The sequence below is a fragment of the Ambystoma mexicanum genome, chromosome 5q (assembly GCF_040938575.1).
Source record: "Ambystoma mexicanum isolate Mex_15411 chromosome 5q, UKY_AmexF1_1, whole genome shotgun sequence".
In the NCBI taxonomy this organism is placed as follows: Eukaryota; Metazoa; Chordata; class Amphibia; order Caudata; family Ambystomatidae; genus Ambystoma; species Ambystoma mexicanum.
The window spans coordinates 525,656,196-525,683,633 of record NC_090933.1 but is presented as its reverse complement, the minus strand read 5'-3'; the positions used below and the strand labels follow the sequence as shown (position 1 = coordinate 525,683,633).

Genomic DNA, 27,438 nt, shown 5'->3' with positions numbered 1-27,438 from the left:
GCAAAGTTGTCTGCTTCATTTGAGCATTTATTAGCTTGCATAAAGTGAAGCTCCAGTTGGAATTTCCACACAGAGTATTTACCATGCAAAATGTATTCTAGCAATTAAATTCTACCAATGAAAACTGTGATTGTGAATTCCAATATAAGGTAAGTGATCCACACAGTTAATCAGTGCTTTGAGTTAAGTGTCACTGTAAGGAAGGCATGGTATCAAAGGAAGACGGACGCAAGTGACCACAGTTCAAGGGTGTTTATTGAACTTTCAAAGAGGTGCGAAAAATGCCTATCTAAACCTAAATCTAAGATGGGAGCAAGATACGACCATCAAATAATAAAAAATGCAGTCGTAGTGGAGTCGTGTTAAACCAAAAAGTGCCTATACTAAAAAAATGTATACTGTCAATCCTTATTACTAGCTACAAATAGTGTGGGGGTACAGTTCATGGAAAAGAAATAAGTGTTCACAAAATGATAATCAGGTTACTTGGGCGGTGGGCCTCCGATCCCCACGGTTTCAGCATAGGGCAAGGCGGTTCACTCTGAGCAAAGCACACACTCTGGCGTCTGCGGTACGAGGATATAATGGCAGTTAAAATATCTGGCGGGCCTTCTGTGCTCAAGTCTCTTTTCTATCGAAGTCTCTTGTTTCGGAGGGCCTGATGTGCAAAACTAAACATAGAACGTTCCTTTCTTCTTGTGACTAAACTATTCTTGGAGGTTTCTTGCTGGATCCCCCTCAGCTGGGCTCAGATCCTCTTTTCTTGTAATTCCAAAACTATTCCTTCTCGGGTGACTCACGGTTCACCTCAGATCCCCCTCAGCCGGGTTCAGATCACTCTTCACGTTCAACTAGTCTCCCTCAGCCAGGCCCGGACCAAATGTAAGTTGCACTTAATACTTATCGAAGACTTTCGATTGTGCACAGATTTTTGTTGGACCCGTTGCAGGACCACTTTGATTCTGACAATGTATTTTTCATTTAGTTTGATACCCAACAGAGACCTTCGAATCACTCCTTAAGCTTCAAATCGTTTGCACCTCCTAACGCATGCGCTTCAAAAACAGACCTTTGTATAATTCTTCATACAATGTTGCCGCTTGCAACCTTGGTTTAAACATATGGTGATTTCTTACCGCTTTCTCATACTCACCGGCTATGCAGCTTTTACTGGTGTAGCTTTCTTGCAGGAGCCAAGGACAGTACCACGGCAGCAATCGCTCCTTCCGTCCTGGGTTATCGACACAGGAGTGCCCTGAATACTTTTATGCACAGCGTAGGTCTGCTCAGCTTAAGTTCCTTGTCTTAGGCTTTTCCCTTTCCAAGGTTTCATAACATAAGTTATGTTTTTTCGCAGTTCAGTGCTAATCCATTCTGGCACATCCAAACATGGATCAGATTGTAGATTTTATTTATGGTTTTCCCGTCCTCCCCATAATCCCCTATAAGGGGGATGAGGCACTGGGTATCATCGGCATAGTTTGAAAAACAGACCTGATTTTCTTCCAGCATGGTAAAGAGCGGGGTTGAGAAGATATTATAAAGAATGGGCGAAAGACAGGCCCCCTGTGGGACCCCATAATTCAGAGGGACTGGAATAGCTTCCGCTATGTTACTACAGACCCTAATCGTTCTGTTACCCAGAAAAGATTTAATCCATGCCAATGGTTGATCACTGAAATTGGCGACATCCCGAAGTCTATGTAATGAGCAGCGTGTGATCCACCGGATCAAACGCTGCCGATAGATCTAACGCCATAAGCATCATATTTTGTCTATCGTTAATCCTACTTAGCATATTGGATTTTAAATCCATAAGAGCAGACTCTGACCTGGCCGAAAACCTGATTGATATTTATTGAGGATGGTATTATTTTCCAGATGAACTAGCACTTGTTCATAGGCAATTCTATCTAAGATTTTCAGGAGAAAATGGGTATTTGCACTGGGTCTGTAATTAGTAGGAATAGAAGGATCAAGACCTTGTTTCTTGAGTGGAGTGACCGTACTTGTTTCAATCACGTAGGGACATTCTCCTCCCTAAAAGAGGCATTAATGATTCTAGTAAGAGAACTTATCAAATATTCAGAACATGCTTTAATTGCTATTGCTGGAAAGAGATCACCTTTACAAGGTGACTGCTTCAGCTCAACTTCAGAAATCTGTCTAAAATTGTAAATAGGGGGTTCTGAGCCTAGGACAACATCAGTCTTCCTCTGTAATATTTTACCAGCACCTCTTCACCTTGTGCCTCTTCTCTTGTGTGCGCCCTCGACTGGTGCGCCTTCTCTTTTGCATCCTTTGCCCCTTTTCTCTTCCTCTGCCCATTCGCTTTTCTTTCCATCCACTTGTCCACCCGCATAGCCTTCTTTCTGTTTTTCCCTTCTGTGTGTGTTTTCCCATGTTCCTTTTGCTGTGCTCTTTCACCTTACATCACTTCTCTGTGCCCCCAATGTATCACTAACACAGAAAAACGCATTGGTGTACAAATGCCAACACTATTGTGCTGCATTCTATTGTCTGATATTTCGTTTACTTTTCCATTCTGTGTATGTCATTTAGGAATTGTTTTGCATATAATCTTCTAGAATCTTGGTGATATTTTCTGTGGTGGTTGGGAGTGGTTAGTGTTGCCATGGAATTGGTTGATGTGTGGGATGCTTCTAAGCCATAGATTCTTGACACACCTTTATTATCTCTTCATAGTTGTTTTGCTTATGCCTGTTCTTAATTTGTTTTACACAAAGTTGCATTTAAGGCGGAATTGGTGCACAGTGTATATCTGTATTTGGGCTTGCATGTATCGGTGACCTGTTGATCTTTTTTTTTTTTAGGAAGTACCGGTTGCTGGTGAGGTCAGAACTGGAAAGTGGAAAGTTCCCACTTATAAGGACTATGTGGATCTTTTTCGAAACCTGCTCAATTGTGACAAAATGAAGGTAAAACAAAAAAATCTATATTTTAAAAATCTTCAAGGTTAAAAGCTGTTGTAAGTTAATAGTTGCTCCAATCATGTGTGTATGTATGCATGTATATAGATATATTAGAATTCCTTACATGAAGTCTTTTCAAAGTAAGCATCTATGTAAATGGCTGTTAAAACGCCTGATCCACGTTGAGAAGCTTAGTTGCCATGAGCATCTTGCTATACAATGAGAGAAGGTAAAGAAAAAGTAGGACAACCCAAAATGGAGAAAAAATGCGACAGACTAGGCGAAAGAGAGAGAGATTTGAGGGGAAGCATGCACTGCTCCTATATTTTAACCTTTGATATACAGAAGAGGGAATACTGAACTGAAGCTGTAATAGATCATCCAATTGTGTTGCTCTTGTCTACTAAAAGCTCTTATGCTGAGAGATTTAATACAGTGGGAGTAGAATGGGAAAGGACAGCAAAAATGCCATGTGTGAGCAAAGATTTGGAAATTGTTAGATGTTCAAGGGTCGGTGTTATTTGGTATTTGTATAGAGCCTACTGCCATTGTTATGCCTTTGAAGCACTGTGGGGTGGAAGGTACAAACATGAAAATAAAGAGCATTACACTGCATGCAAATTAGTCATTACAATTAGGTGACTATTCCATTACTAGCTGATATGACTAGTTAAAACATCATCAAAATCATGCAGAATGTTGTGTTCAGGCACAGAGGTGAATGCTGTGGCAGTGACTATGTGACAGCTGGACCAAACGTTTCGTGGGAGTCGGCTGTATTCTATGGGTTGCAGTGCAAGAGGGGGAATGGTTATTATAAATAGTCTAACAACCCTAGGGCAACTGTCTACAGTTGAGGGTTCTGCTATACTTACATGCAGAACACGTGCACACTGAATAACAATAACAAGTAGTCAAGACAAAAGAACCTGCAACCCTGAACTCCCACCACTGACTTCTTGCATACAGGTCCCATTTCACTAGCTCACACTGATCTCTCTCTCTCTCTCTCTCTCTCTCTCTCTCTCTCTCTCTCTCTCTCTCTCTCTCTCTCTCTCTTTCTATCTCTCTCTCTCTCTTTCTCTCTCTCTCTCTCTCTCATACATTGTATCCCTTGTTCAGCAAAACAAGCATCTGTAAGTTGACGGATGCCAGGGAAGGACTAGGCAGTCTGTAAACTGCACTCAATTACCATAAGGAACAGCTGACGGTTATGAGAGACAAGAACCTTTTGATTTAGAGAAAGGGCTGCTTGAACTATGCATCCATAGTCACCCATTTTGACTTGCTTAGCATGCTGGTTGGCAGGCTGAGAGATGCCTCAAAGCTTGCTTAACCAAGCTCGGGAGCTGTGCTCACTTGCCTGTTGGGAATTATGCCCGTTTTGCACAGGGCCTATCTTCGGCAGGGCAATAAAAGCATTGTCAGGCGTTCATTAGGTATTTTACGGGGCGGGGGCTAGAATACCTGCCAATTTCACTCTTGCTTACTCCCTCAAGCCCTAAACTCTTCTCAGTCTGCATTGAAAAGCCCCTCTCCACCGCCACCAACATACACAAACTCACCAGATTTTGACATGGCACCACGCCTTCGGTATCAACGATGCTGCAATGATGCAGGGTATTCCTAAAAATGTGCTGCACCATGACGTAAAAAGGGGGATGGGCCACAGGATGGTGAATAGCAGTGTTTTGTCAGTGACAGAGAGGGGTGATGGGGCTGGGCCATATGATGGGCTTTCCAATAACTCTTCCATGTCGAGTTTGCAATCTTTCTGGTCCCTTGCTAGCCGAGGGATTCGGGTGGGGGGTTCCTTACTTGTTCCACAGCCAGCTACAATGATGGGATCAGGGCAAAGACAGCAGCCATGCTTTATTCATCCAGATTCTAAGGGCTGTCCTTCTAAGGGAAGGAAGGGGACTATCCATGATTAGCATATGCACATGGTGTGAGCTGTTTACTACAAGGGGTCTCCTGGAGCCAGGGAAGGTTCCACCACACCGATGAACAGCTTTTTACACTACAGACGAGGGGCTGCTGGCCTGTCCCTCTGAAGTACTTTGCGTGTTGACTGATTTGTGCTCTTACATCTACATCGTTTGTACATGTTGGTAAGATGCCTGGAGGAAATGTCAAAGAAGGCAGCAGAAGAACCCACCCGTAAACTGGGCAGCTGCTGTGTCGGCCCTTTGTGACCACAAAGGCAATGGTTCATAGGCCCCCCTCGGTCCCATGCTAAAATGGAATTGTTTACAGGAGTGCACAAGCAGGACTGTTCCTGCCAAAGGAGGTAGAAAAGAGACATATGAAAAAGGGGCAATCTACATTGGTTATCTCAGGAAAAAATGGTTGATGGTAGGGTCTTGAGTGATGGAATAATGATAGGGTCTTTGTTGTAACTCAATCCCACTAAACCAGAGTGATATGAAGAGGTATAATGTATATCCATGCAGAATCCTGCCAGACCTTCTGCAAGACAGCAGTAACTGACCATTTGAAGCGTAACATTCTGGTATGATGGTATGCCATTTCCAAGTTCTGGTCTGTCATACCTTTCCAACCTCTCGTACAGTTACAGTTCTAATATCGAATGAAAGGACTAACCTATATAATTGGCGTGCACGTATGCTGTTTCAGTCACTGTTGGCCTCATAAATATAATTGGTAATTCAATAATGCACTCAAAGATTTCCCACTGTACTCCAACATCCCTTTTTCCTTTCCAATACCCTTTTTAGATTAATGCTTCCTAAGTTTTCCAGTTGGAAAACTCAGAGATCTTGATAGATTTGTGCATGTGTTGTGACTTTACTTGGATTTACACTGGACGCTACTGCCATTTCAAGTCATCTTGCATACATGTCATCAGGTCCCATTCCATTTGCGAGATGGTAGTCCAGTCCTGGCTTTAACTTTGCATTCTGGGACTTGTAGTCCTGGATTTATAACGGGTAAGTACAGTACTACAAGCTCCTGAATGCAAAGTTTAAATCAGGACTGCATTTGCATCTCCCAAATGGAATGGATTATGTTGACATGTATGCAATATCTCTATGGTCGCTCAAGCTCTTGCCTAGTTGTCTCTGCCTTGACCCACAGAGTTCTAGTGAAGAACTAGAGAGCTAATATTATCTGCATAGAGCTAACAGTATCTACATTTTGATAGCAAAAAGTGAACTAGCTTTGGTATTGTGGCTTCATATAGCTCAAAGATGTTTGAAGAATACAGACCAGTTTGCTCCTGACACGGACCTGTAATAAGTATAATGTAAAAGACTTTACATGAAGTAATTTCCCAGACTTCTCACCATTATTGGATGAGAGGGTGACATTGGGTAGCAGGAGGAGGCATGAATCTATGTTTTTCTGAGGAAAAAATACAAGCTTGTGTATTTTATAATTGGCACCTGATCCATCAGCAGTAATTATAAAACAAATCACACTAAAGGGCCTGAAAAAAAAGGATTTAAATGGCATAGGTATTTTAATCACCTCGAAAAGGTACCTGGCTCACTTTGTATACATTGACAAACAAGTATTAGCAAAGTCAATACGTCTTGTTTTGTAAATTCAGTGCATACAATTTCTTTGTGAAGATCCCATTGGACAGAAAAGTTCTACTTAATGTGCAAATCCAGCAGTGGCTGTTGTAGATCCGCCTTCCCAATACATCCATATCAGAATATTGGTTATTTCACTTTGTATCTGTAGGTTCTTTCTTTGTGGGTTCACATTACTTTGTATGCTGAAACTTGTAGGCTTCCATTCAGGATATGCAACATATAAAGCTACAATCATGCTTGTTTTGCTCCCCATGTTTCCATAAAGATTTGTACATGGTCAGGTTGGTGACTTTCATACTTTTAAAGTCATCTCTAAAAACAAAGTATTATTTTAGGTCTTCAAACCCAAACATTGATATGTGTGCTAACATGAGCTGGGAAGATATGTGGCCAAATTCTTAAACTTCAAAGTAGGCGCAAATCCTGCCTTCACCACTTAACCAAAGCGTGCAATCTTGACCAGCTAATTGAATCTTACTGTGCCTTTTCTGCCAAAATTGGGAGTCCATAGGAGTTATTCAGTTCACAGTGTACACCGTTTCAAAATAGCCTTATTTTATTGCACTTTTGTTGCTTCATATATATCTATAATAGTGGCCATTCCTATTAGCCATAAAAAGAAACACTTGTTGGCAATGATGTGCGTTTCCCAGAGGATCTTGCTTTCATCTTATTTGCTGTTGTTCTTGTACACTGCACGCTCTCTTCTGCGGCACTCGTTTACACCATCATCTAAATTAAACATGTGCAGCAAACAATACAAATGTGTGCGTAATTTGTCCTTTCCGCCAATGCAATTAATTGGGGAAATCACAAACCTCCATCTTCTGGGTCTTAAAATCTCCCCGTAAACGGTTCCCAAATGTTGTTGATATGACTGAGAGATATGTATATAATCTACTGTACTGGTTGTAGTTATGTTTGTAGCATTTTAAAATGTCTTCAACCTTATACTTTGGCGTCGGCGCTATTTGTACTTCACTGTACAGTATCGATTATACGTACAGATTTGGCTGTTATGCGCCAAAAATATTTCTTGTCAAGTAGTGTTGCGAGCCACCAGTCATAAGTGCCCCATGTCCTGTTCAGTATCACTCTGAATTTATAGAACATTGGCCTGCAGAAAGACAGATTGTACAATAAATAAATTGCTAATAATGCTACACATATATAATGAGCATTTTCAAAATTAACAATGTTATTGACAGGTTATGTAAAAACAAAGCAAATTCTGAAATTTGAAAGGATTTTACAGTAGAAAAAACATACAGACCAGACAACTCTTTAAATATGCACAACTGGCATGTGACATGAAATCTAATTTGTGTCTGGTCCCCTCGCTGCCACACTCTTACAATTCAGGACAGCACAGTGGAGGTCTAGTGTTAATTGAACATGCTGCTGGCTGCATATGAAAATGAGGGATTGCATGGCAGCTTTATCCACCGGCTTGGCGTCGAGCGTGGACATTTCTGGTGGAATGTTGGCCTTCCAGTCAATACATCAAAGTCTTCAAGTTGGTTTAGTGTAGTAAGAACCGGCATCTAATGGGCTTCATATTTGGGAAATTGGTTGACTTTGCGATGGGGTACCAAAGAACGAGATTGCCACTTTTGAGAACATAGCCCACCAAAACGTTAAAAATGCAAAGTATGGTCTTCCCTGCTAACCATAAGATCTAACAGCATCATATAATACTTGTGTAAAGATCGTAAATTGAAAGTGTATTCACCCAAACAGGCAATTTGAGCATGGATGGGTGCATCTGTTTTGAAAATACTGGATATCTGTGTCCAGACGGCAGGCCAAAACTGGTCAATCCTGCGACCCTTGAAGAGCAAAGGAGTTAGATTTTGACTGGTATTTCCAACACAGACAATAATTGTCATGTCTACATGATTGGAGGACCATGCTGTGTGTTTAGTAAGAATAGTCTTGATGGTGAAATATGTTTGAGATAAAGGGAGCATGCCAAACGGAAGTCCATTGTTCTTCAGAGATGCTTATTTGTGAAACTGAGCTAATTTTTCTATTTTGTGGACAGTTGACTAGTTACAGTATGTTTTGAATCTTTTAGATTTCAGAATCCCATTTTGAGGGCTTTCTTCATACTTGTGAAATCCCTTGTACATAACTAGAAAAAACGTTTTTTGACAGGCAGCTCTTTCATTTTAGCAAATTATACAATTTGTAGTCTAGCAAGTAGTGAAGCCCAGGGATTTTTGACAAATGAGATATCTGCGGTTGGCCAAATCTTTTGTAATTGTTCTTTCAAATGTCGAATATGAAAAACTTATTTGCAATCAGTTATAAATGTGAATTTCAATATGTAAGATTAAAAAAGTAAAAATCGAGCATTTATTTAAAGCAATATATTTTTGTTGTCTCTAGCCGCCACATGATTTGCATTAGCAGTAGAACAGGCCATTAAAGAAAAGATTTCATAAGCCCCTTTGTGTCCTCAAACAAATTGACAGCAAGTATTCCCTTGCAGCATACCAGTAAGCTTAATACACTTTTGAAAACTTGGAAAATATTAAATTCATGGGAATTACGTCATTGCCTTGGAAAGAGAAGACCAATTCCTTAAACCAACCATCTTAAATGGCTTAAAATCCAAAGGACGTAATAAAGAACACCTACAACACCCTTCATTTCTTTATTAAAGCACCAATCTGCAGAAAGTTTTCGACTACCCTCTTTAAAAATACAGTAAAAAATGCAGACTATCTGCTACTAATTGTACTGTGTAATAGAAGAATGGATCTCATTTAATGGCAACTCTTTGTGTTCTTTGAAACAATTAGAACTATGGATAGTACACACTGTTGTGCCATGACCACCTTAAATTTCCTGCCTTGTTTGTGTCATGGTTCAGAAACTGTATGAAACACTTTGGATGTTCGAGATTGTTTTGATGTTCATCAGTATTGCAATGGCTGGCTGCTGGTTAAAAATAATCTGTTCCTCTTGTGTGATCACTTTACTTGTTTTTGCTGAGGCAAGCGCAATTCTAGAAGCTTAAATCTTCAGTTATGTTTAACTACTGGTGACACTAACTGAAAAGGAGAAATGACTTACTGTAATGTTCTTTCTATGGATTCTTTTCTGCAGATTCCTCATCAGGTAGATATCCATTCCAGTGTCAGCTGCTCAGAATATTTTTCGACAGGGGGTGTAGTGCACCTCGACTCGACCTTGGAACCCTCTTGACTCGATGTGTCGGTCGCCGATTCCGGCCATCCTCTATATACTGCATCACTACACCCCTGTACCTCAGTTCCCCACCTTTTTTCTCAGCCACTGCATAGGAAAAATAGACAATATGGCTAATTAGCCGGAAGTGAACAGAAAAAGTTAATCCAACTTAGATTTCTTTTTGGAGGAAAATAGAGATCGCAAAAAAAGGGATGCAGCATCTAACCGGACAGCAGTCCCCGAACCAAAAACTTGCCTCCTCCTTCCAAGAGAAAGACAAATACCGGCTGCAAGCACTTTCATAACGGGGATGGAAGGGAGGTTGATGAGGAATCTGCAGGTGAAGAATCCATAGAAAAAACATTACTGTAACTAATTTCTCCTTTAATGGATTGCCTTTTATGAGAAACCTGAAGGTGTCTCACCCGCTAGTCCCCGGGGATCTGTCATCCAAGTGGTCAGGACACGACCATCGCTTTTGGATCCAGTTCCTGGGGGTGGACCAGTGCGGGAGGATCACCTGGATGAGGGGTCTTGGTCAGCCAATTACTGATCTTTACACAAACTTAACTTCAGTCACACTTCCCCACACGGATAAAAGGCAAAGCACGAAAGCACACTCTGAGCAAGGCAACGCCCATGAGGAAGCAGCAGTTCCAAGATAGCAGTTTAATACAAGGCGGAAGACAGCAAGACCGAAGAGGATTGCAAGGAGGGAAGTGCCCTTGACGTTTTCACCGAAAGCCTGTGTCTTTCATGAGCCTTCGAGGAAACGTAAGACCTAGAATCAAAGCTGAAGAATCCTCCATTGTGTGTCTGATGTACCCAGGGCTCTCCCGCGTCGACAGTCAAGGCGGGGTGAATTGATTGCCGCTGTGGTACCCTCCTTGGGTCCTACAACAAAGCAGCACTAGTGAAGTCAACACAGCCGGTGAGTTGGGAACTGATACCAAACCAGTCTGTGTGGAAACCAAGGTTGCAAGCAGCAACATTGTATAAAGAATATTGAAGAGAACAGTGCATGAAGCGTATGGGGCGAGCGTCTTGAATGTAATCGGAACAGCCGCTGAGTGATGGAACTGTGAAGCTAAGTTGCGATCCCATAGACTGAGTGGTCTGGCACCATGTGGGGGCTCATTCGAAAGTCTCTGTTAGGTATCCAACGCAGAGGTGACAAATGTTAAAACAAGAGGAATTGTGAAATTAAAGTGGTCTTGCAACGGGTTAAGCCCAACCCTGTGCACATTCAAAAATCTTTGATCTTTGAAGTAAATTGAAATTGGTCCAAGCCCGGCTGAGGGAGACTAATTGTAGAAAAAGGGATCCGAGACCAGCTGAAGGGGGCCCGGGGTGAACCGTGAGTCGCCCGAGAAAGAATATATTGTGAACATTTTGTTAAAGGGATCTGAGCCTGGATGAGGGGGATCCAGGGTTGAATGGTGAATCACCCTAAGTGAATACTTGTGCTAATCGAAGGAGGAGGAGAACTTGTTGTTTAGTTGGTTGCATCAGGCCCTCTGAGCAAAGACATTTTAAAGCAAGGAGACTTGCGCATTGAAGGCCCTGATGCTAAAGATTTGAACTGTATCCTCGTGCTAAAGAAGCCACAGACTGTGCTACGCTCAAGTGCCTTGTCCCATGCTGAAAACGTGGGGAAGGGAGGCCAACGGCCTGAACAACCTGACATATCATTTTGAACCCTTCTTTCTTTACATAACATTGTTCCCCACACTATTTGTATTTAGAGGGAAGGATTGGTAATCAGGTTTTTAGCATAGGCCCTTTTATTTTGACAAAGACACCACTAGAACTACGTTATTATTATTTTATGGTCTTAGTTTACTCCCATCAGTAGATTTAGATTTAGAAAGGCATTTATCAAACCTTTTTTGAAGTTCAATAAACACCCTTGAACTGTGGTCACTTGTGTCTGTCTTATTGTTGATGCCATGCCTTTCTTACACTTTCTCCCGCAGATGCCTTATCAGATAGATTCCCCAAGCAGTACTCATGAAGGAGGCGTGATGAAAGTCTTATACAGCAGGGCATTCTGCAAAACCGCTCTTCCAAATTGAGCATAGGCCCCACGGACGACATCCAGGCTGTAGTGTTTGGTAAAAGTATGCAGCAAGGGCTGGGTCGCAGCCCTGCAGATGTCCCTTACCGGTACTCCATTTTGTAGTGCCGTTGAGGTATCCACCCCTCTAGTTGAGTGAGCCCTAATGCCTGGAAGCAGCTCTTTCCCGCATTGTGGTAGCAATCGGAGATGCAAAGCGTAATCCACAGCGAGATGTACTGTTTTGAAATGGCTAAGTCTGTCCAAGCCACAGAGAAGGCCACAAACAATTGATACTCCTTCCTGATTTCTGCCATTCTGGCCACATAAAAAACGCTCTCTTAGGGTTTAGTCTGTGAAACAGTTGTCCTCCATAGAGGGGTGCGGAAGCAGATAAAAAAACGGGTAGGTCATTGGCCTGGGACAAGTGAAATTCCGATACCACCTGGGGCAGAAAACTGTGTTGAACCTTCAGGGAAACGTTCTCCTGAAAAAAGCAAAGGAAGGGTGGCTTGCTTGACGAGGCCTGCAGTTCGCTGACCCGTCTGGCCGATGTGATGGGGCCACTGAGAATGCGGTCTTCAATGTAAGCAGACGCAAATAACATGAGTGTAAAGTCTCAAACAGAGCTGCCATAAGAAAGGTGAAAACCAAAGTAATGTTCCAGTCTGGAACAACAAAGGGAGGTAGGCATAAACGTATTCATAAAACCCTTCAGGAATTGGGCCATAACCGGGATCATAAAGAAATATCCTTGATCCGAAGACCTTTTGAACACAGACAAAGCCGTCAAATATCCTTTGACTGTGGTAATCGGAAGGCCTCAAGAGGCCAGCGACAGAAGGAAAACCATCACTGTAGTAATGGGACAAGAGATGGGGGTCAGTCTCGCGTTCCCTACACCATGCCTCAAATCTTCTCCACCTGCACGCATACAGCGATCCTATTGACGGTCTGCGTGCAGCCAGCAACACCTCAAGTACCTCCTTGGAAAGGTTCCAGTCATACCTCATCCTCTCAAGAGCCATGCATGTAGGTTGAGGGATTCTGGGTTCGGATGGAGTACCCAACCTTCTGACTGGGATAGAAGATCCGGCCGACAAGGCAGCCGAAGGTGGGCAGATGGCCAAATCCAGAAGCTCTGATTACCATGTCCTTCTCGCCCAATCCGAGGCAATCAAGATCAGGGTTGCTCGAAACCGCCTCAACCTCCTGATAACCCACGTAATGATGGGAATCGGAGGGAAGGCGTAGTGGAGTGCACAAGTCCAGTCCACCAGAAACGCATCTCCTAGTGCACCATTCACTGGGAGATCCCTCAAAGAAAACTGTCTGCACTTCCTGTTGGACTCGGTGGCAAACAGATCCACTGCTGGGGTACCCCAGAGAGACTTAGACTTCCTGGCACACTTCCCACTCGTGTGAGAACATGCTCTGCCTGCTTAGAAAATCCGTCAAACTGTTCTCTTCCCCTCCAGATGGACTGCTGAGACTGAGATCTGGTTCTCCAACAGCCAGAACCATAGCTGCATTGCCTCTCTGCAAAGGGGAGGGAGCACACACCACCCTGCTTGTTCTAGTGCATGGCCACTGCATTGTCCGTCAGAATTTCAGAGAGGGCGCAAACGCCTTCAGGGCTAACCTGATGGCTTGCAGCTCCAGCCTGTTTATATGCCACCGGGCCTACATTGCTGACCAAAGGCAGCTCACCTGCAAATCCTTGCAATGAGCACCCCAACCTTACAAGGACGCATCCATTTCACCCTGTCCTGGTGCCATGGAGGCCAGCAAGGTTCCCTCACCAACATGTCACTGCTGGCCCACCAAGAGAGATTGTTGGCCACCGACCTGGACACTTTGAGAATGTCCCCTAAAGTGCTGAAGTACTGGGACCACTGACCCCGCAAGAGCTATTGCAAAGGCTGCATCCACAGTCTTGCTCTGGCACCAGAAAAATGCAAGAGGCGACGAGACCTGAGAGGCGGAGGAAGGAGGCCACTGGGCAATGCAGTGTGCTTTTTAAAAAGCTGGTCCATCTGTCTGACACTGGCGATTCTCTCCTCGGGGGAGGAGGGATGAGGCCTTGTTGAGGATTGCTCCGATGAACTAGAGCCTTTGTGTTTCTGTCGTATGGGGCATCTGCAAGTACAGGGAGAAGCCCAGCCTTTGGAGTAGCCGGATGGTGTCTTTGAGATGGGAAAAAGCTTGCTCCTTCGACTTCCCTCGGATCAACCAGTCTCCAGGTATGGGAAAACATTAATGCCAGATCTCCTGAGGTGAGCCGTGACTACCGCCTTAAGCTTGGTGAAGACCCGCCGAGCGGAGGTCAACCCAAAGGGGAACACCTTGAATTTATAGTGATTACCCCCTATGAGGAATCTTGGGGCTTTCATGTGCTTCTGGTGGACGGGCATATGGAAATGTGCATCCTGGAGAGCTATCGACACCAGCCAGTCCTGAAACTCGAGAGCGTTGAGAATTTCTATTAACGTCACCATTTGGGACTGGTCTTTCCTCAGGAACTTGTTTAAGGCACTGTGGTCCAAGATGGGACAGAGTCCTCCTCCTTCCTTGGGTCCCAGGAAATACCAGGAATACCAACCCAATCTTCTGCTCGGGAGATACCTCTTCCACGGCACCCTTCAAAAGCAGGGCTCACAGTTCTTCCTGGAGCTCCTGTTCTGGTTGTTGAGGAAGTGGAGGTGGTCTGTCCGGCAGCCTTTTTAAGAAAGGCAGACAGTAGCCCCACTACACAAGCTGAAGAGCCCAGGTGTCTGAGGTAAATCAAAGAGAAATCAAAGCGGCGTCAAGAGCAGAGCCGCTGCTGCTACCGCTGTCTGCTGGCCTCTAGAGGCCCCTGTGTCCATTCCGGAGCGCGGGAAACACCTCTGCCCCTGCCTGGTTTGCAGGAGTTGAGCTTTCCTGCCATTGGGGACATAGCGTTGGTAGCTTCTACGCCTTGAGGCGAAGCTAAAGGCAGGCTTTGCCGGCTGTTGCACAGCTAGGAGTAGAGACTTTGTCACGAGCTTCGACTGCTTGAACTTCCAAAGAGTCATCGACCTTAGGGCCGAAGAGATTCCCACCATCGAAAGCGATGTCCAGTAGCTTATTTTGAACGTTTGGTGAGAAACCAGAGGTGTGCAGGTAGGCCTGCCATCTCAACACTGTGGTTGAGCCCATTGATCGAACAACAGTCTTCGATGTCCAGGCCCGTCTGCAAGTCCTTGCCGTCATCCACCAGCCTTTGGAAGCCCTCACGCATTTCCCCTCCAGGGATATACTGGACTGCCCCACTAATGGCTGTCCACAGACCTGAAGAGTACTTTGCGAACCAACATTAGCCATTGACCACCTTTTGAGGTCATATTGCCTGATGGTCGGATGGATTGACAGAGATGTGGCTGGCCTGGTGGATAGTGGCAGCCTGCACCACTAACCCCTTCGGAGTAGGTGGGTAAAGAGATGTGGTGTGTCTCCCCTTGACGGCCTGTACTTTTTGGCAAAGTCTGAGTGGACTGGGGGCATGGTACAAGACCTCTGCCAGAAGGTGGCAATACGATCAGCGATGGCTGCCTTGAAGGGCATGGCCCGTCCTGTAGAAGGTCATTCATCAAGTATATCAGTCAAGTGATGCATAGCCTGACAAAGGCTTGGCTGGAGTACTCCATCCCAGGTTATCAAACACCCTCTCCACAAAAGCCCTATATTTGGCATTGGCATGCCCATAAGGATGGGTCTGCTGTGTTTCTACATCTGGGGAAGTGTCCATTCCACTGGCATCATGCAGGCCCTCGGCCTGTGCCACCAGATCTGCTTGATCAATTAAACATATCGGTCCCTCCAGCACCTGAGTATGTGGGATCAAAGCCACCATAGTTGTCATCCATGGAGCCGAAAATATTGGTTGATGGCGTCGATGGCTTTGCAGTTGGTGCCGAGAGAGACCTCCGCACCGTGGGCGCATCGGAACTTATCAGCGCCCGAGGTGCCCCAGTAAGTATTGGCACCAAAGGTGGCCTGACTTTACTTGGTGCCGAGCCTGACAGATCCGCTGCCGCCAACGTCGTCCTGATGGTGGGATGCTTGGGGCCGGGATTACCGGGTGCCCCTGAAGCCACTGGGATCTGCTGCATCGATGTCTGTTCGCCCGTGCCCACAGCTGCCTTACGGAACATCTCTAGCACCTGTTCCTTGAATTCCTCTCACTCATCCCTGGATGTTGGCCCAGCCGACGACTTACTGGTGTCGTTTAAAGAATCGGACATGCGCCGATGTCAGTGGCATCATTTCTTCTTGTGGGAGGAGGAAGAGGATTTATGGTTACGGGAATTAGACCTCTTCTTGGTCTTTTTTTCGATGCAGTCAGCCCCTCCGTCTCAGCCTCTGATGATCGAATGTTCGACCGTGCCAGAGAATGAGTTTTGCCACCGGTTCCCTGATTTCAGATTCATCTTACTGCACGAATCACAGTCCACAGTGTCGTGACCGGCACCGAGGCATGTGTGTGTCCATGATGGACATTTTGGAGCAGCAATCTCGTCAGCACTTGAATGCAGAGACTTTGGGAACTGAGATGGCTCGAACTTGCGTCGTACAAAAACTACTAAACTTTGAATGAAAAAGCTAAGGTTTAGCAGCGTTCCTCAAGCAGCGAGCTGAGCGTGTAGAAAAAGGAACTGAGGTACAGGGGCGTAGTGATGCAGTATATGGCCGACGTTCCGTCTGGGGTCAACGACTGACGCATCGAGTCAAGATGGTTCGCCGGTCGAGTCGAGGTGCCCTATGCCCCATGTCGAAACATATTCCGAGCAGATGATGCTAGAATGAAAATCTATCTGATGAGGAATCTGCGAGAGAAAGGCAATCCATTGAACGTGTCATCTAACAAAGTATTAAGAATTGGGTAGCATAATTTTAAATTACTATCAAGGAGTCTGCATGTGCTCAAAAGTATTCCTGTTCAAGTCCAACAAAGCTGCTCCAGTAAACTGGAGGGGGAACTCTGTGGTATGCTATGGAACACTGCCTAGCAGATTTTTGCAAATAATTATTTTATGTGAGGGCCTTCCAGGTGTACAAAAATGTAAATGTTTTTCCTACTTTATGGTTATAAATTACTGGATGCATCATTCACGGACAAACCCATTGCTGTTCCTGATGTAGTTGATTTAGCCAATACTCATTTTATAGAGGGGTAGGGACAACACAACAAAACCCTACCACCAGGAATTGGCAGTAGTTGTATCGTTGAAGGCATTGGAAGCTGAGCTGGGATGGAATTAAACCCTGCTTTGGGAACAGAGGTTATCCTAGATAATTTGTGTCTGAGGTCTCAGGGTATGGAACAAAGTAGAAAAATTGAAGCTGGCAAATGTGCTGACGCACAGACAATCTGATCTGTGATACTGTGTAGGTGGAATTTGAAGTGCAGAAGCAGCAAATCTATAGGCAACTCCAGCTGAGTCATGAACAAAGCCTACATATAGACAAACCGAGCAATGGTGGGGGAAAACAAACTGCATGCATGAATATAAAGTTAATCAGTTCTCGGTACTCTGCGAATGTACGTTCACTGTGTGAATGGCAGTGGACGAAAATGGCAAAAAACTGTTATAACGTAAAAGAGGAGTGGGGGCTTTGGGTGTGTCCCCCGCTCCACTATTACGGTATAATTGGTTGCAGTGGTGTCCCCTGCAGTGGCAAGGCAGGAAAACGTAGATGTGCAATCCGTGATCACTACGCACCTGCATTTTTGCATTCGGAATTTCTGTTTGCTACATTTTCTGCCGCACAGTGATCACATAGACCCCTCTGTAAGATAGTTACCTTCATTCTTGAAACCCTATTGGGAGGTTTGGGTGAAATTGGAAGGAGATTTGGTTAAGTAGAAAGAGAAGAAAGTGGAAGTTTTAAGGTCCTTGGAAGTTGGGTATCTGTGCAAAGACGCATTTAATATAGCTAAATAACTCAACTTACTGCACCAGGTTCAGAATGCATTGAATGGGCTGACTTGCCACATTGCCTCAGATGAATCCAGGAGCTCGGCACCTTCATGCACACAATTTAGGTTTGCCGGAGAGAATTCAGGGATTCTGGAAGGGCATTGAGGTGGGTGGAGCTTAAATCTGAGCTGAAGTTGGCCATGTCGGAAATTCTGCAGGAAGTAGGTTCGGGTTTTGGCACGTTTTCTTGACACAAACCACCAAATGTGCTAAAACCCTTGCTACAGACGCTGTGTGGGAAAGCAGATTATAGGGTTAGCATGGTGACAAGTAATGCTCCTGGCATACATGGCAGAAGCACATAATGTTGTTTCTTGTATCCCTACGCAATAGCAACCAGTTGTCACGACTCGCCTACCATGGAAACTCACGGCTCGCCTGCCATGGAGAGTATGGAGGAAATAGAGGAAGGACTATTCCCTGAGAATGCTGTACGCGGTCTAGACGTTTGATGCTTGCCGGCCATGTCACCATGAGCAATAGAGGAAGGACTATTCGGCCTTTATCTTCCAGGAAGCAACTAACGCATTCGCGTTGCAACTTCCAGTGCTACGGAAGGTAATCCAGCACTCCTGTGTGTGTGTGTGTACTCTTTGCCGCTCCCAAACGGCATACCCTTCGTTTCTGCCATTCTCAGACGGCGTGTACTCCTTGAGCCTTCTACTTTGCCTACCTCTTGTATTCCCCTTCTTCCCCGTGCACGCTTGTTCTATCTACGCGAGGTGCACGCCTCGCTACCTTTCCCTTTCACCTCCAGTCTCCGAGTTTCCATCTGTCCGTGTTATTCAAGCATTCGGATCTTCTCCCGGAGATATCACGGAACACTTCATCAACTACACTGTGCATTCTGGGATTCGTTGTCCATTCAGCCATAACCATCTGCCAGGGTTTAACGGCAAGGCTTTTCTCTGGCCTGGGGTGGGCTCCCCGGGGTCCCCGCTGCCAGGCAAGCTGCATCTCTGGCAAAGTGGCCTCCGGTGGAGCTCACTCCCATCACTCCAAACAGGGGAAAAGGACGTGTATGAAGCCCAGCGATAATTGGAGACAGAGAAGGAAAGAGCTATCTTCGGACGACTCCGGGAACACAGATACAGACAATACCTTCAAGACATCAGGTGAGGAGTGGGTTGGTGAAGATATTAAAGATCAGACAGAACCTGAGAGATTGCAACGCCTAACGAAAATGGCCTCCCTAGAACAATACCAAGAAATGGTAAATGCTATTCAAGCCTTGACAGCTGAAGTACAGTCTCTAAGAGCGGATAATACTACGTTGCAGCAACAGATCCAACAGGTGGGACAACAGGCTCCGCAGCGGGAGGATATCAGAGGAGAACTGCCTCCCCTTCCTCTGTCATGTGGGAAATATGATGGGGACCCAAAGAAGATAAAGGAGTTTTTGGACGCCTGTTCCATTCAATTTACCTTTTGTCCTAAGACCTACGAACTAGACAAAACGAAGGTCGGGTTCCTAATATCCAATCTAACAGGCAATGCACTCGCATGGGCCACACCTCTAGTCACTACTTCGGACCCGGACCTTACCAGTTACGGCCCATTTGTGCAAAGACTGCGAGAGAGGTTCGAGAGACCGGACGTCTTATATTCCACTTTCGAAAACTTGCTCGACATACGACAAGGATCATCTGATGTCCAGACTTGCGTTATGAAATTTCAAAGGATAGCAGCAGAGGCAGGATGGCCCGAAACTGCCCAACAGACTATATTGCGAAGAAGACTTCACGAGACATTAAAGACGAGCTGGCGAGAGCAGCCAGACCTACTACTTTCCAAGACCTGGTCCCTTTGGTCTTACAAATAGAGTACCGTATGGCGGAAAGAAAGGCAGAGAGGAAAAAACCACACACCTTCGTATCAGGACCAAGCCCCCCCCCCCCCCCCTCGGTGCCTAAAAAGGGATCCACGGAAGAACCTATGCAGATTGGAACTACAAGAGGACCACTCTCTATCAGCGAATGTAAAAGAAGAAAGGACCTTGGCTTGTGTATGTATTGTGGATCAGACAGCCAATTATTGAGGGTTTGTCCAGAAGGCAGGGAAAGGGAAGGGGTGAATACCATAAATCCCTGTCGTATGACACAGCCTCCGATGTTGGACTGCTGCAGTTTTATGATGATCAAGGTACTGATAGAATGGGATCCAAAGGGTTCTGTGGAATGCATAGCCATGTTGGACTGTGGAGCAGCAGGCAATTTTGTGGACGACAAGTGGGCGAAGGAACATCTAATACCCAGACGCCCAAAGATTAGGTCCCTACCGGTGGAAGGAGTCGATGGTACCCCACTCACTTCAGGTCCCATTAGCCACGAAACACAGGAACTGAAGATAAGGATGGCTAACCATCAGGAATACCTTACCTTTGATCTGATCATGGCAGCACATTTTCCAGTTATACTGGGAATTCCCTGGTTTAGAAAGCATAATCCTCACATTGACTGGAGTCTGAACACAGTAGACTTCAGATCACAATACTGTGATCAACATTGCTTGACTAAGGAGATCTCCCCGGTCATTCAAGCAACACTACATCCTTCCTTCAGCGTCAACATGATACCAGCCCCATATAGGGAATTCATGGATGTGTTCACAGATGCACAACCACGTCTTTTGCCCCCACACCATAAGGAAGATTGTAAGATTGATCCGATACCAGAAGCAGTTGTACATGTCGGTAGAATGTTCCCACTTTCTCTACCCGAAAAAGAAGCTCTGAAAGAGTATCTTGCAATCAACTTAGAGAATAGGCTCATTAGAGAGTCGACTTCTTCAGCAGGAGCTTCACTATTCTTCATTTCCAAGAAAGGTACAACAGAACTATGTCCCTGTATAGATTACAGAGGTCTAAAGAGCCTTACAGTGCGGGACAGATATCCTATGCCTTTGATGAAGGATATCATTGAAGCCGTCCAGGGTGCTCGAGTGTTCACTAAGTTGGACTTGAGAGGGGCATATCACCTTTTGAGACTCCGTGAAGGAGATGAATGGAAGACGGCGTTCCGGACGCCACTACGAATACAGAGTAATGCCCTTTGGGCTTGTCAATGCACCAGCACAATTCCAAAGATTCATGGACAACCTTTTTTCAGACATGCTCTATTCCTCAGTGGTCGTTTACCTGGACGACATCCTTGTCTTCTCTACCACTTTGTCGGAACATCGCATCTTGGTTACAGAAGTTTTACAACGCTTAAGAAAAAACTGTCTGCTAGCTAAACCTGAAAAGTGTGTGTTTGAGGCATCCACTGTACCGTATCTGGGTTTCATATTATCCGCAGATAACATACAGATGGACCCAGCCAAGACTAATGCGATTACCAACTGGCCTGCACCCTCCAATGTCAAAGGGATCCAACGATTCCTAGGACTAGAGAACTTTTATAGAAAGTTCATCCCTAATTTCTCTGAGATTATTCTTCCTATCACCCATCTTTAGAAGAAAGGGGTGAAATTCCTCTGGGATTCCAGCGCTGAACAGGCCTTCCAACTACTAAAAAGATCCTTTGTAACAGCTCCAGTTCTAAGGCAACCATACCAAACACGCCCATTCATAGTGGAAACCGACGCTTCCCATGGTGCTATTGGGGCTGCTTTACTACAGAAAGAGGAAGACGGATTAGAACATCCGGTCTCTTATTATTCCCGCACATTGACCACTAGTGAACGTAACTATTCTGTTCTAGAAAAGGAACTCCTGGCCATCCGACAGGCCTGCGAAGAATGGAGACATCTTCTACAAGGCTCGGTAGTTCAGTTTTTGGTCCGTACGGATCATCAGAACCTTAAAGTACTTCAAAAGATGGAATGTCGCAATTCACGACACGCCAGGTGGGCATATTTCTTCTCACAATTTGACTTTGAGATTACCTACCTTCCAGGAAAGGACAACACTCTGGCAGACGCCCTTTCTCGCAGCATGAGTGAGGAAACAGGAGATCCACCAGAACCGGAACTCATGTTGGCAGGAAAGACATTCATCAATATCATAAATACGTTTTTACAACAGGTAAAGACGGAACAACAGAACAAGAGAGGTGTAAGGACGGACTTAAACTGGAAGGGCAACCTTCTCTTCAAGAAGGATGCGTTGTATATACCAACTCGGAATCTCCAAGTACAAGCAATGTCCTGGTGTCATGATATTCCTTCTGCAGGACATAAGGGCCAAAGAGCCACTTTGGATTTAACATCCCGTCAATTTTGGTGGCCTTCTCTGATTAAGGATGTCAAGGAGTATGTTAAGGCTTGTCCGGTGTGTGCCCAAAACAAGTACGACCACCACAAACCCTTAGGACTCCTACAGCAAGAAACTCAACCTCAAGGACCTTGGCAACACATTTCTACTGATTTTATAGTAGATCTAACGGAATCAAGTGGACACACTGCCATAATGGTCACTGTTGATTCCTTTAGCAAATTAGCTAATTTTTCACCTCTTAAATGAATCCCTACAGCCAGCATTATTGCAGAAGTCTTTCTTAAAGACCTAGTCAGACTACATGGAATACCCATCAATATAGTGTCCGACAGAGGGCCTCAATTCACGTCCAAATTCTGGACTACTCTGTGCAGAACACTAGGAATCCGAAGATCTTTCCTCAGGGTTCCACCCGGAGAGTAATGGGCAAACCGAGCGTTTAAACGCCACACTAGAACAGTACAACTGGTGTTTTTGTAACCAAGAGCAGGATGACTGGTTTCATCTTCTACCCATGGCGGAATTCTCATACAATAACACTACACATACCTCTCTAGGTATGAGTCCTTTCAAATGCACGTACGGTTATGACCCGAAACATATACCTCTCTCTGGTATTCCTCCTACAAATACACCTTCAGTAGACCATCTATTAGATACCATACAGAGGATGCATCGAGAATCCAAATCCAATCTCACAAAGGCTCGACAGGATTGCAAAAGATGGGCAGACAAGAAAAGAAGTCCAAACCCCCAGTGGGAAGTAGGGAATCGAGTGTGGCTAGCTACGAAGTACCTACCTGTCATGATCTCTGCTTCCAAAAGGTCAGGGTTTTCCCAACTCCCTTGGAAGCAGATCCATAACCCAGGTTCCGAGGGCCAACCAGTCCCAATTGGGACCTTTTGGACCCAGTCCTGGCGCCAGTGGCACCAGGCTCATAAATATGCCCAGTCCCAGCGCTGGAAGCGCCAGGCTCATAATGCTTGGGTGGACTTACCTGCAGCAGACCATGCTGCTTACTTGCCTGCCAGCTGAGCCTCTGATCCTCTTCTGTTTGGAACTACTTTTCCTGTTGGGTGGGGCAGGAGCCACTCCCTAGATTCAGAACACTGGAACTCTTCTGGAAAGCAGGAACTCTTTTCTTATCTAGGCGTGGCTGTGGAAGGAGACACCTAAGCACTACAGGAGGCTATTTAAACCACACCCGGTGGATGAATCTTGCTTTGCGTTATTCTGCATCCTCTGCAGCAGAACGCTCATCGTGTCTTCTGCATCGGATCCTGGGCCTAAGGAAAAAGGCTTACCATCCTGAATCCAGTCTTCAGCAACACCTATAAAGACAAGAAAGAACAGGTTAGCATTCCGGCATCTGAAAGACAAAGGCTTACCTACTCTTCGTGCGCTCCGGAGGTCTTCACACTGCATTCCGGCATCTGAAAGACAAAAGCTTACCGACTCTTCGCACGCTCCGGAGGCCTTCGGCGCTGCATCCTGCATCTGAAAGACAAAACAAGGTGCGTTTAAAGACATTGGGGAACTTTAATACTCACGTGCCATTACTCCTTTCCACATCAACCCCAGTGGGTATTCCGGCACCCTGCAGCCGCTCCGAACTCGTACCTGCAAAATAAAAGACAGTTAGAGCGCATCGTGAAGCAGGCAACAAGCGCTTACTTACGTGCTTCCAGGCGCTTCTATTCATCATACGGACTCCATCTTCAACTCACTTCAGCCCGTCATCCGCCATCGCCGGAACCTGCAAAACAAGAGACATCATTGCTAAAGACTTAAAAGACAATAGAATTACTCGAAACTTACCGTTCGTGCAGTAAACGACGGACAGCAGTCCTCTGAAGTCAAGAGGCCTGCGCTACCGATCCAGTGAAGAAACTGGTTACAGCACCCTGCCCCGAGGCAGATGGAGAGCTCGGCATTCACTTACCTAAGGTGAGAGCGTTAACCTTTGGGGGTCTACAGGAGAGCAAAAAAGGGAAGAGATAGGGACACCCCAATTCATTAATCCCATATTTTCTGTCTGCAGACATCTTACTCTTGAAGTCAGGCATACAGTGCACAGAGGGCCAGCCCAAAGAGCCAACCGGGTGCTACACATCACCTTTGAAGATACGGTAGTCGCCCAGTCAAGACCGGCGCCTCTGCGAGAATCAGGTGAGCGTTACACTACACAGATGGGTTCATTCAGGAAAATTTGCGCCCAGGTATTTAGGACCCTTTCGTATTACAGCCAAGATCAATCCTGTAGCTTATAGATTGGATCTTCCTCCAACTCTTAAAAGAATCCATCCTGTCTTTCATACCTCACTCCTCAAACCATACGTTAAGGACCCTCATTTTCGAAAGACAAAAGGACATCCTCCCAAGAACACAGAAATCACTGAGGAATATGAAGTTTCCAACATCCTTGATTCCAGATACAAAACAGGCGTTCTGCAATATCTGATATTTTGGAAAGGAGTGTCCCTCGGCCTGTGTTTGAGGCATTCTAACCGATGGGGCAGCAGCGCCTGACATCTGGTAAAGGTCAGTTTAAAAAAATAAAATGGTGCCCTGTTTGTGTGCGTTTATGTTGTGAATTAAGTGTTTGTGAATGTTTTAGTCAGAGTGCCTGCATGTGTGTGTGTGTGTGTCAAGCCACTGTGTGAATTAATGTGAGAATGAGACTGTTTATTTAGTGGGGGAGAAGTGCTAAGTTGATAGAGAGCCACGACGTCCAAAGAAGCCAGTTGACCGCCTGCTCTCCTCAAACCTAACATAAAACAAGCCCAAGAAAGATCCCCACGGGACACGTTTATTTAAAACTGCAAAATCCACATGTTTGAATCCATGAAGAGAAAACGACTGGGCACTCCATCCTTTAAGTGCAGATCCGGTGCAAGGAGGGATAGAAACCCACACACGCCACACTTTCTGTACAAGGAAGTGACTTTGTCAGCGTGTCTGTATGCAAATATATGGTTAAATATGCACGCACGCACAACTATGTATAGATTGGCAACATCCTGACTTTTGTTCCAGCAATCTGCATTAAAGTGCTTTTATCTCCCTGCCAATACATTTATAACCGGGTCTCATTCAGCTTCATACATGCATTATTAAAAAAGAAATATGTACATATGTCAAGGAAGCAAATCAACACTTGGACGTGATTTGTGTACCAGCATGTCCGAAGTCGAATCAGAGTCCCAGCAGTCCCACTTAAGTGATATCAATGCAAGTCTATTATTTTAAGGTTTTGCTTGGTACTATTTATGCCAACATTTAGGCCTTTAAAATGTAGAGAAGCCCCTTAATGCTCGCATCAGAAAACATACAACCCACCAGTGAAAAGGGTCCAGCACACCTCTTGCAAGGAGAACAAGGTTTATTCTCATAAAAAACAAGTACACGATAGCAAAGAACTCTGCTGCCACGGAGTGCTCTGAAAAAACAGCATAAGCAATGGCTTTTAAAGTTATACAGCATCACAAGTGACGTACATCACATAGGTTACAAATCCAGGGAGCTGATTGGTGTGACCCTATACATGGATAAGCCTGCTCCATATGTTATACCAGCCAATTGGTCCTAGCATTGTCTGTCCATCGTCTTCCATGTGGGGATCTTGTTCTGTCATCATATGATAGAAAAACTGTAATTGGCATTTGGGTTATACAAATCATTTGTTCCTAGCTCTACAGTGCGCCTGGTACCAAGGACATGAGCGAAGTTCCGCCCCTCCTCCCCAACAATAATCACGCCCTGTTACTTATAGAGCACTTTTGCCAAAGCGCTTAATGTAGAACACTTTTCTATAAGCAATTAATATTACCCAACCGTAATTAGCATGCATTTAATGGCCTCATAAGGATGAAAGTCTTAGCTGACACTGCCAGGATCTATGCAGTAAACACTTAGCTGGCAAGGTGGAGCAGCAGGTTATTTCTCCGTGGATGTGCATACTGTGAGAAACCTGATGGTATTCTCCCACCTACTCCCCCGGGATCCTCCATTTAGGTGGCCAGGGCAGGGCCATCACTTTTGGATCCCGACTCTGGGGGTGTACACGCGAGGGAGGATCACCGGAGTGGAGGGTCACAGGGGATTGGGAGGAGAATGCCCAAGGACAAGACATGGCATTCCCCTTTCCCCAATTTCCCATCAAAACCCTCTCCCGCAGCTTTTCATGGGGTATTTCCAATTCCATTCTATCTCCCCCTACCCATTTCAAGCATGTACTGGGACGAAGAAGAGTACTGTTCGAGAGTAGTGAGGATTTTCCCCTATGAATAACATTGGGAAACAGGCAGAGGCCTACTACATTTCACCACTAGGCTGTCCCACTAATAGTCGGGCATGGCCAGGCACTTGTCTGTAACCTTTCACACCTGACTCCAATTGACTCACTTTGGATATAAAAGGTGTGGTTCTGCCAAAGAAAATGAGTGAGCTGGGGTTGCTAGTTGGAACGTGGAAGCCAGGAAGCAGGAGGCTGCAGCAAAAGAAGGCTGGAATGTCTGGAGGAGAATGGGACACCAAGACACTGACTCTGTGTATAGGACGGGTTGCAGCGCAGTGAGGGAGCCTTGTCTCCATGGAGCCGGAGTGAGGTGTTTTTCAAATTGTTGGCTGTGTCCAGGCTAGTGCTCATTCTCCTGGGATATGTGCCGGTCCCAGGTGTCTGAGGGGCAGGTGGTGAGATCCTGACCTCCACCCACAGAACCCAAGAACTGCTTGCCAGTGCTGCGCTACCTGGGTGAGTTTCATTGCAAGAGAGAGAAACTCTGTTGCATGCGGGTGGCTTTACCGGGAGCAGAGACTTGAATATTCCAAGCAGCACAGTAACTTTAAAGCAGATGGAAAGCGAGGAAAAGCAGAGTGTGCAAGCAGCGCGAAGAGAGGAAAAGACAGAGGGAGTTGTGCGGAGCAGAAAGCGAAGAGAGGACGAGAGCGTCCTGAAAGCAAAAAAGAGGGTGCAAGCGACCCAAAAGTAGAAAAACTGCAAGGGTGCACGGCAAAGTGTAAAGAGTGTGCCATGGGCACGGCAGAGCAAGAGGAAAAAGGTGCAGGTGTGCACAGCAAAGTGGAAAGGACAAGAGAAGTGAAATAAGAACAGAGTGCAAGAGGCACCATAGGGAGAAGGTGCCAGAAGGAAAGATACAAAGTATAAGGAGAGGGGTCAGCTGTCAGAGTAGTCAAGCAGGGGAGGAGCAAAAAGGCCAGCGTTTTCAAAAGTCACACACTGCCCCATGGAAATAACTGTGTTTTTAATTTTTTTTTAGTTTTTTTTTTTTTTAAAGTAATCCTGACAAGGTGAATTTTTGTTTAAGGCTAGAGGGACCTAAGCTTGGGGAAGGGAACCCTGAGAGGCCCACAGAGATGTTTTGAACTTTGTGTGAGAGGCCTACACTTGTGGAAGGGAGTCTCTAAGAGGCCTGACAAGAACTATGTCTTTTGTTTGGAACTGGAAGG

The 27,438-nt window shown here is 45.4% G+C and overlaps 1 protein-coding gene across 1 annotated transcript in view; it reads left to right on the top strand.

Moving 5' to 3' along the window:
- Window positions 1-27,438, top strand: part of PRKDC (protein kinase, DNA-activated, catalytic subunit) — a 3,362,625-nt gene that overhangs the window by 397,180 nt on the left and 2,938,007 nt on the right. Inside the window, exon 15 of the mRNA XM_069621025.1 lies at window positions 2,835-2,939. Coding sequence (XP_069477126.1) covers window positions 2,835-2,939 — 105 coding nt within the window. The remainder of the gene's footprint in view (window positions 1-2,834; window positions 2,940-27,438) is intronic.